Here is an 8,795-nt window from a genome sequence, read left to right as displayed (position 1 = left end):
GATATGCATCTGATACATATTCACTAATGTACACTTCATCTGATAAGCACATTAGTGTACAGTACACTAATGCAAACTGTCTGATGCACATATTAGTGTATATGTCATTCAGTGCTCTTACTTGTGTATATTCCATCTGATGCACTCTATCAAATGCACTTACTAGTATACACTCCATCTGATGCATTCTTTCCAACTCACCAGTGTATATTCCATCTGATGCACACCATCTAATGTACTCACAAGTGTATACTCCATTTGATAAATATTCACTAGTGTATACTCCATTTGACACATATTCAGCACTGTACACTCCATTTGAAAATATTCACTAGTGTACACTCAATCTGATACATTTAGGATTGTACTGGACACTCCATCTTGACAAATATTCACCAGTGTAAACTTAATCTGTTACTGAATAGTGAACACACTATTTGATATATTTATTAATGTATAATTAATCTGATAAATTATCATTATTCAATCTGATACAAATTCATTAATGTATTACTCTAGTGATTAGAGTACACATTAGTGTATATTCCATTCCAAATATTCACTATTGTATACTTAATCAGATACATTTTCAGTAATGTACACTCCGTCTAATAAGCTCATTAGTGTACACTAATGCACACTAATGTTCAGTGCACACATTAGTGTGTACGTCATCCAGTGCTGTCTCACTAGTTTACAGTCAGGTCCATAAATATTGGGACATCGACACAATTCTAACATTTTTGGCTCTATACACCACCACAATGGGTTTCAAATGAAACGAACAAGATGTGCTTTAACTGCAGACTGTCAGCTTTAATTTGAGGGTATTTACATCCAAATCAGGTGAACGGTGTAGGAATTACAACAGTTTGCATATGTGCCTCCCACTTGTTAAGGGACCAAAAGTAATGGGACAATTGGCTTCTCAGCTGTTCCATGGCCAGGTGTGTGTTATTCCCTCATTATCCCAATTACAATGAGCAGATAAAATGTCCAGAGTTAATTTCAAGTGTGCTATTTGCATTTGGAATCTGTTGCTGTCAACTGTCAAGATGAGATCCAAAGAGCTGTCACTATCAGTGAAGCAAGCCATCATTAGGCTGAAAAAACAAAACAAACCCATCAGAGAGATAGCAAAAACATTAGGCGTGGCCAAAACAACTGTTTGGAACATTCTTAAAAAGAAGGAACGCACCGGTGAGCTCAGCAACACCAAAAAGACCCGGAAGACCACGGAAAACAACTGTGGTGGATGACCGAAGAATTCTTTCCCTGGTGAAGAAAACACCCTTCACAACAGTTGGCCAGATCAAGAACACTCTCCAGGAGGTAGGTGTATGTGTGTCAAAGTCAACAATCAAGAGAAGACTTCACCAGAGTGAAAACCATTGGTGAGCCACAAAAACAGGAAGGCCAGATTAGAGTTTGCCAAACAACATCTAAAAAAGCCTTTTCTTAGTTCTGGAACAACATCCTATGGACAGATGAGACCAAGATCAACTTGTACCAGAGTAATGGGAAGAGAAGAGTATGGAGAAGGAAAGGAACTGCTCATGATCCTAAGCATACCACCTCATCAGTGAAGCATGGTGGTGGTAGTGTCATGGCGTGGGCATGTATGGCTGCCAGTGGAACTGGTTCTCTTGTATTTATTGATGATGTGACTGCTGACAAAAGCAGCAGGATTAATTCTGAAGTGTTTCGGGCAATATTATCTGCTCATATTCAGCCAAATGCTTCAGAACTCACTGGACGGCACTTCACAGTGTAGATGGACAATGACCCAAAGCATACTGCAAAAGCAACCAAAGAGTTTTTGAAGGGAAAGAAGTGGACTGTTATGCAATGACCAAGTCAATCACCTGACCTGAATCCGATTGAGCATGCATTTCACTTGCTGAAGACAAAACTGAAGGGAAAATGCCCCAAGAACAAGCAGGAACTGAAGACGGTTGCAGTAGAGGCCTGGCAGAGCATCACCAGGAATGAAACCCAGCGTCTGGTGATGTCTATGCGTTCCAGACTTCAGGCTGTAATTGACTGCAAAGGATTTGCAACCAAGTATTAAAAAGTGAAAGTTTGATTTATGTTTATTATTCTGTCCCATTACTTTTGGTCCCTTAACAAGTGGGAGGGACATATGCAAACTGTTGTAATTCCTACACCGTTCACCTGCTTTGGATGTAAATACCCTCAAATTAAAGCTGACGCAGTTAAAGCACATCTTGTCCGTTTCATTTGAAATCCATTGTGGTGGTGTATAGAGCCAAAAATTTTAGAATTGTCGATGTCCCAATATTTATGGACCTGACTGTATATTCTGTCTGATGCACTCCATCCAGGCTTACTACTTTTAATAAATATTCACTAGTGTATCCTCAGTATGATGCATATTCAGGAATATATACTCCATCTGATTCACTAGTGTACACTTAATCTGTTACATATTTACAGTGGCCGAGAGAGCTCAATGCGCTGCAAATAGATAAAACACCTGCAAATAAAGAAAACAACTTCCTCAATTTTACAACACACGCGCTGCAAATGCTCACAGCACAACCAAACAAAGAAACGCACTACAAATAGAAAAAAATGCCTGCAAATTAAGAAAACCTTGACAACACACACGCTGCAAATGCTCACAACACAACCAAACAAAGAAACACACTGCAAATAAAATGTATTTGGTTGTGTTGTGATTATTTGCAGTGTGTTTTTTATTTGTTTGTGTTGTGAGCATTTGCACCACTTGCTGTCAAACGGATGAAGAAGTTTTCTTGATTTGCTGGTGCTTTTTCTATTTGCATGTGTTTTCTGAAGTTGCAGCATGTTGAGCTCTCTCGTCCACCGTGCATATTGATTGGTGAACACACCATTTTATGTATTTACTAATGTATAATCCATCTGATAAATAACCACTAGTGTACACTAATCTGACCAATCGATTAGTGAACACACCATCAGATTCAATCACTTGTACACTGTAAAAAAAAAAAAGTTGAGCCAACTTAAAATTTTAAGGCAACCAGCTTCAGCAGATTTTTTAGTTTTCTCAACTTGTTGTTTTAAGTTTATACAACAAAAATAATCTCCTACAAAAATATGTTGAGAGAACTCCAAATTTTAAGGCAACCAGCTTCAGCAGAATTTTTTTTTTTTTACAGTGATATATTCCATTTGATAAATGTTCACTAGGGTATACTTCATCATCCAATACATATTCAGTAATGTATACTCCTTCTTTTGAATATTCACTAGTGTACACTCCATTGGATGCACTCCATCTATTGCACTCACTAGTGTATACTCAATCTGATGCATATTCACTAGTGTGCACTCCATCTGCAATCAGTAGTGTACACTCCATCTGAAACTGTTCACTAGTGTACACCCCATCTTATACAGTCACTAGCCATTGCAGGTAATGTAATGTGTTGTTGGAGTGCCCTTATTTGTCCCCAGCAACAGAATGTTATTTGTGGTTCAAACTTGATCTTTTTTTAGTCTCTCCCGACATTCTGTTCAGCCCTAAATTAATAGCGCTAATGATCTTGCAGATGGAACATTTACACTTGTGCTCGTTCTAAGACACCCAAGCACATGCACTTGTACTCTCTCAGGCATGACACACGACTGATGATGCACGTCACAGCCACGCCAACACACGTCCATGCAAACAGAACCATCTGGAGAGAGCGTACGAGGAGATGATGAGATTTAGGAAACGAGAGATGAATGAATGGGGAGCTCATGAATGCCCGAATGCAAGTGATTGACACACAAGACAGCAGAACAATGCCGAACAGACAGCCTAGAACAAAAGGCACTCTGTGGGAGAACAGATCAAGTGCGTCTTCAGAGGAGAAATTTCCAGTCAAGTTATTTTGAAAGTTTATATGCACACATATGGACGTAGGAAAGCTCTATTTAAGACCTGTTGTTACACAGCAAACAAGATTAAATAGAGAGTACATGGAGACTTGCCTGTTTATCCCAATAAATTATTTCCAAATTGTCTCCTTGTAATGGTCAGATTGTCATTTGCTATCTACATTATCATACCTTTTCATATATTTATTATTTTAGTATTGTTTTCTCATTTTATTTCTCTTAAGACATTTCTGGAAAAACATCAGAGATAAAGTTGATTCCTAAACATCAAGTCTATGACGTTAAATGTGTTATGAAAGACCTCTGAGCAATACACCTTTCTTCTAAGGGTTTCAGATTACTTGGATTGCTGAAGGGTGTTGTCTAGTGACTTGTCAGGGGAGAAATTCTAAATAATAGAGAAAGGTTATATTAATGTTAGATTGTGTTTATTAACTAATTGAAATTGTCTCTTGCATGCATACTGGCTGCAATGCAACTGAATGCTCTGTTGGGGACTTAAAAACTGTATTTTAACATTGGGGTGAGATTTAAAAATCTAATTGTCTCTCCATCACCATCTGCTTAGTTAATGCTTAAACACGCACACCCACACACCAACAGATCAAATACTGCAAAACAAGAGATCACTCAATAATAATGATTATTTATTCAAGGTGGTTTTATTTAGTTTTTTTAGACAAAGACAAAGTGTTTAACATTTCTTTCAGACTATGTGATATCTTACACACAGAGAAAACACAGATCTCTCACTTTAAGCAGTTTCTGAGTTCTTCAGGTTGAATTAAACATTGACTTCCTGCCCTAACTTCACCTGATACTCAAAGTACCTGGCACAACTCAGATTAACTAACACAAACCAAAGTACTTAACACGGTTTTAACAAATGAAAAACATTAGCAACGGTCTTTGTTCGTCAGTTCTTCCATTAGCTATCTGTTCATCGTATTGTTTACAGCGGCCCCAAAAATATTTGGACATTTAAACCACTCCTGAAAATGTCATTGCATTGGGAAATAAAATATCAAAGCAAGTGGCATCTGTTTTTAGTTAATCACTTCAACCATGCACATTTGAATTTGACAATCAGAATGTATCCTAATACAATATTTCTATAGTTTTATCATTTTAAATTTATATTTTTTTAAATTGTGAAATGTTCTTCTTTAAATTTGGACATTGTAGCATAATTGCCTAAATACTTTTTGGAGCAACTGTATGTGATAGTGTATCTGGTTTAGTACCCAACAATCAACAAAAAGACACTGACAGTGTCCTGTTGGAAAAATATGTGTAGTTTGTGTATGTTCCTATTTACATGATGATGTGATGGTCATTGATAAATGACGTAGTCTTCTTTGTCAGCATGAGAGTTTTCCTCTCCATGCAGAGACATTCCCCGCCATCTTTGACATTGAACTCTTGTTTCATTTTCCACATCGCTCCCTTTTTTTCTCTTTGCACCTCTACTTGTCCTGTGTTCTCTGATTTTAGAGAGGACGCCACTTGAGGTGATGTTGCAAAGCCTGCTGTGAGTGCATGCATGCGGTAGCCCTGTCTCTGTTGTACTGTATGAATTGCACAGTGTGTGTTGTGTTTAATTTGTTGTTGTGTGCCAGTCTTGTCACCCTTTCCTGCATGGCTGCTTCTATGCATTTATTAGCATAAGCCCGATTACAGGAGAAAGGTAGTGAAGTATAATAGAAGAAAAAGAGGAGGAGAAGGAAAACTCAGCCGAAGAGAAGGTGAAAAGAGAGAGTAAGTGCTGTGAGCGAGAAAAAGGACAGAAGTGAAGGCGAAGAGGAAGATGGGAGAATGGGAGAGTCGTAACCTGGTGGACATTCAAGCTCGAAACAGGGGACTGAGGCAGCATCCTCATTGCCATAGTTTGCCCAATACTCTTCAGGCTCTAGCTTGGGTAAAGCAGCCTCCTCCGCAGTGAGATCGTACTTGGATGAGAAGGAGGATGATGCAGATGAGGGATGTTTGACAGAGGTGAATGGAGAGGCTTTCAGGGTCTCGCTACTCTTGTGAAAGTGGCTCTTGGATGATGAGGCCGGTTTGTTCTTGGAGAACCACCAACGGGTCTTGGTGCTGAAGGTCGTGGTTGTAGTGCCAGCCAGGGATCCTGGGTCAGGCACCGGGCAGAGGGCAAAGTCCAGCTCGCGCAGGAACCTCAGGTCCTGGCCTTTACGAGGGGCTGGTGAAGAGCAGGTTAGGTCTGAGCTGGAGATCCGAACTTTGCGGAACCACTCCCATAGCGACCTGGCTTCACAGCCGCAGGTCCAGGGGTTACCATTGAGCCTGAGAAACTGCACTGACGACGTATCCTTCAGTGCCTGGCCTGGAAGCTCCTGCAGAGAGTTGTTGAAGAGATAGAGGATGGTCAATCTGCCCAGGTCACGGAAGGCTCGCCGATGGACTTGTCGGATGCGGTTGTCATGAAGCAACAGGCGGTCAAGATTCACCAGGCCTCGGAAGGCATTTTCAGACAGGACACGGATACGATTGCCATGCAGGAACAGGTGGGTGAGGTTGACCAGGTCGGAAAAAAGGCCATCTGCAAGGTGGCTCAGCTGGTTCTCCTGCAGGTAGAGGAACTGCAAGCTGTAGAGCTTGTGGAAGAGGTCAGCAGGCAGCTCGGTCAAGTGGCAGCGGTGCATGTGTAGACTCTGCAAGCGCTCCAGCCCCCTGAACGCACCCCCGTCCAGCCTGCGCAGTGATGGGTTGTCACTCAAATCTAGTTCCTCTAGTACACGCAGATTACTGAATGCACCTGCTTCGATCCATGTGATGTTGTTGGAATACAGCCATAGGACCTGAGGATTCAGAAAGTAAAGACAAAGGTAAATCTCTGCTTAAATCTTCACACGAAAAGATTCAGCGTGATGTTCACTTACAGATATGCTCTCACCTGTGTTTCGAAGCCAAAGGAGTCGGCTCTGAGCTCAGTGATGCGGTTGTTCTGCAAGAAAACCCGCTGGGAGTCGTAGGGCACGCCGGCTGGAACAGCAGTGAAGTTCTGAGACTGACAGCTCACAGTCATGGGCATATGGTAGCATACACACAACCTGGGACATGCCTGACCCGGTGCACAGCGACATGCCAACAACCATATCACCAACCAAAGAGACAAACCACCTGTGGAGCGAGAAAGAGGTAGACTTAACAAGATGTTCGTGTTCACATTAGAGAAGAAGCTGTTCCACATCCTCATGCGGAAACAATTTGTCAATATAACAGCTGCCGTTTGAAATATCATTGCTGGGTTAAGTAATATCCACATATATTCTGCTTGAAGAAAGCAGTCCTAAGAAAGACTCTTTGTCCAGTCTGTGTCCATCCAAGACAGAACAGAACAGTGCCTAAGAGTGCGTGAAACAAAAAAGTTCGGATTAACTTCAGGTTTGTGAAACCGAACTCGATTCAATTACTGCAGCTCATGAATATTTAAGAGGGGACCTCACGGGGATCGGTGACTCTACACAATGACATGGCGCTTAAAGACACGCATGGCGTGAATTAATCATGCTGCGTGCATTCATGTTGCCTGCACAAGATTTTCCTATTACCTGACCCATGACCTGGTCACTCTACATCCTTTCCAGGACAAGATGAACTAATCCGCTGCACAGGACTAATGTGGAAAATTGTACTGCATTACCTTTTTGCATAACTGCATAGCCTACCCATTTTTGTTAACAGTAGCTTTGTAAGTTTTCAAAGTTGAGAAATCATTGATTATTCTATATTTATCCTGGTTACATCAAAAGTGGCTCATAAACAATTATTTGTCTAGTCGCAATACACTTGATTAATCATAAGTGGCTGTACTGAGGTTAGAACAAACTGGGACTCCAAATGGAATGCTACACTGTAAACATGTACAAAAATGTGTATATTATTTATTTTGATTTATACTTATGTATTTTTTGTGTTTGTATGTTGTATATTTTATCAAATATATACAAGAATACAAATATATATATATATCAATTAATGTCAGTTAATCAAAAGTAGAGATAATTAGCTTTTGTTCGATAGGCTACGTATTTATTGTTACATATTTATATTTGTTTGCATCTTGTAAAATTCAAAATATAACATTAAATAAATATGCAATTAAATGTCTTTAAGTGTACATCATACATATCTAACATATAGGAATAACTGTTTTAGCACAATATTGCCAAACATGTATTTTGTATGTAAATAATGTATATAATTGTGCCTCAAATTAAAATATGAATAATCATTAAACTTTAACTAATAATTACAATAAAAAGTTGGTACTTACTCTTGAAGGTAAGAGTGTTGGAGACGCGAGCGCTCCGCGCAGCCGCACGAGTTTCCATCCCAAAATCCAATCCGAGAGCGAGTTAGCCTGAGCGCAAGCTGCTATCTGCTCTAACGGTCAGCTCTGGTGCTCGAGTCGACTGCGACTGCGACTGAGGAGCGACTCGCACCCCGGCAGCGTTTATAGTCCAGCACCGGCTGCCCACGGACGCGGGACGCAGCGGAATCTCTCATACGTAACGCGCGCGAGGGCGAGCAGCACGTAGGTGGGGGGAGGAAACCGGACTGTGTGTCTGAGTGAGTGTATTGAGGGGGATGACTAAATAACTTTATCGGTTGTTTTTGTTATAGATGACTGTTCTTTTCTCTAGAGTCGTATTAGTAAACAGGCTAGAATACAACAACCTATGAAATCAGTGTGTAGGCTGCACATAAGGTTAATGGTCGAAAAACTAAATAGCTTACACTTTTGAGAAATAATCTTATAATTTGAATGTATACATGTGACAAATAAGATTATAATATAAATAATTTTGGATATAACAGATAGGATTATTTATATTATATTATAAATACTAAAATACACTAAATATAGACCAAAAAAC

The 8,795-nt window shown here is 40.1% G+C and overlaps 1 protein-coding gene across 1 annotated transcript; it reads right to left on the bottom strand.

Annotated features, from left to right (window-relative positions):
• Nucleotides 1-4,546: 4,546 nt before the first annotated feature.
• On the bottom strand, nucleotides 4,547-8,318 carry LOC306853231 (reticulon-4 receptor-like 2). The gene is made up of 3 exons (XM_079390488.1): nucleotides 8,192-8,318; nucleotides 6,809-7,035; nucleotides 4,547-6,713 (listed from the first exon to the last, which is right to left on the bottom strand). The coding sequence occupies exons 1-3, from the start codon at nucleotides 8,247-8,249 to the stop codon at nucleotides 5,625-5,627; spliced, it is 1,374 nt and encodes a 457-aa protein (XP_079246614.1). The 5' UTR covers nucleotides 8,250-8,318; the 3' UTR covers nucleotides 4,547-5,624.
• Between the last annotated feature and the right edge of the window lie 477 nt (nucleotides 8,319-8,795).

The sequence above is a fragment of the Barbus barbus genome, assembly GCF_936440315.1.
Source record: "Barbus barbus genome assembly, chromosome: 33".
NCBI lineage: Eukaryota > Metazoa > Chordata > Actinopteri > Cypriniformes > Cyprinidae > Barbus > Barbus barbus.
Note: the sequence above shows the minus strand (reverse complement) of the source record. Positions and strands in the feature narration are given on the sequence as shown.

Coding starts and splice junctions, on each gene's coding strand:
- LOC306853231 (XM_079390488.1), bottom strand. CDS start 8,249: ATGGAAACTCGTGCGGCTGCGCGGAGCGCTCGCGTCTCCAACACTCTT. Junction 7,036..8,191: donor CAACACTCTTACCTTCAAGA/GTAAGTACCAAC, acceptor CTCGCTCCACAG/GTGGTTTGTCTCTTTGGTTG. Junction 6,714..6,808: donor CCTTTGGCTTCGAAACACAG/GTGAGAGCATAT, acceptor CTGAATCCTCAG/GTCCTATGGCTGTATTCCAA.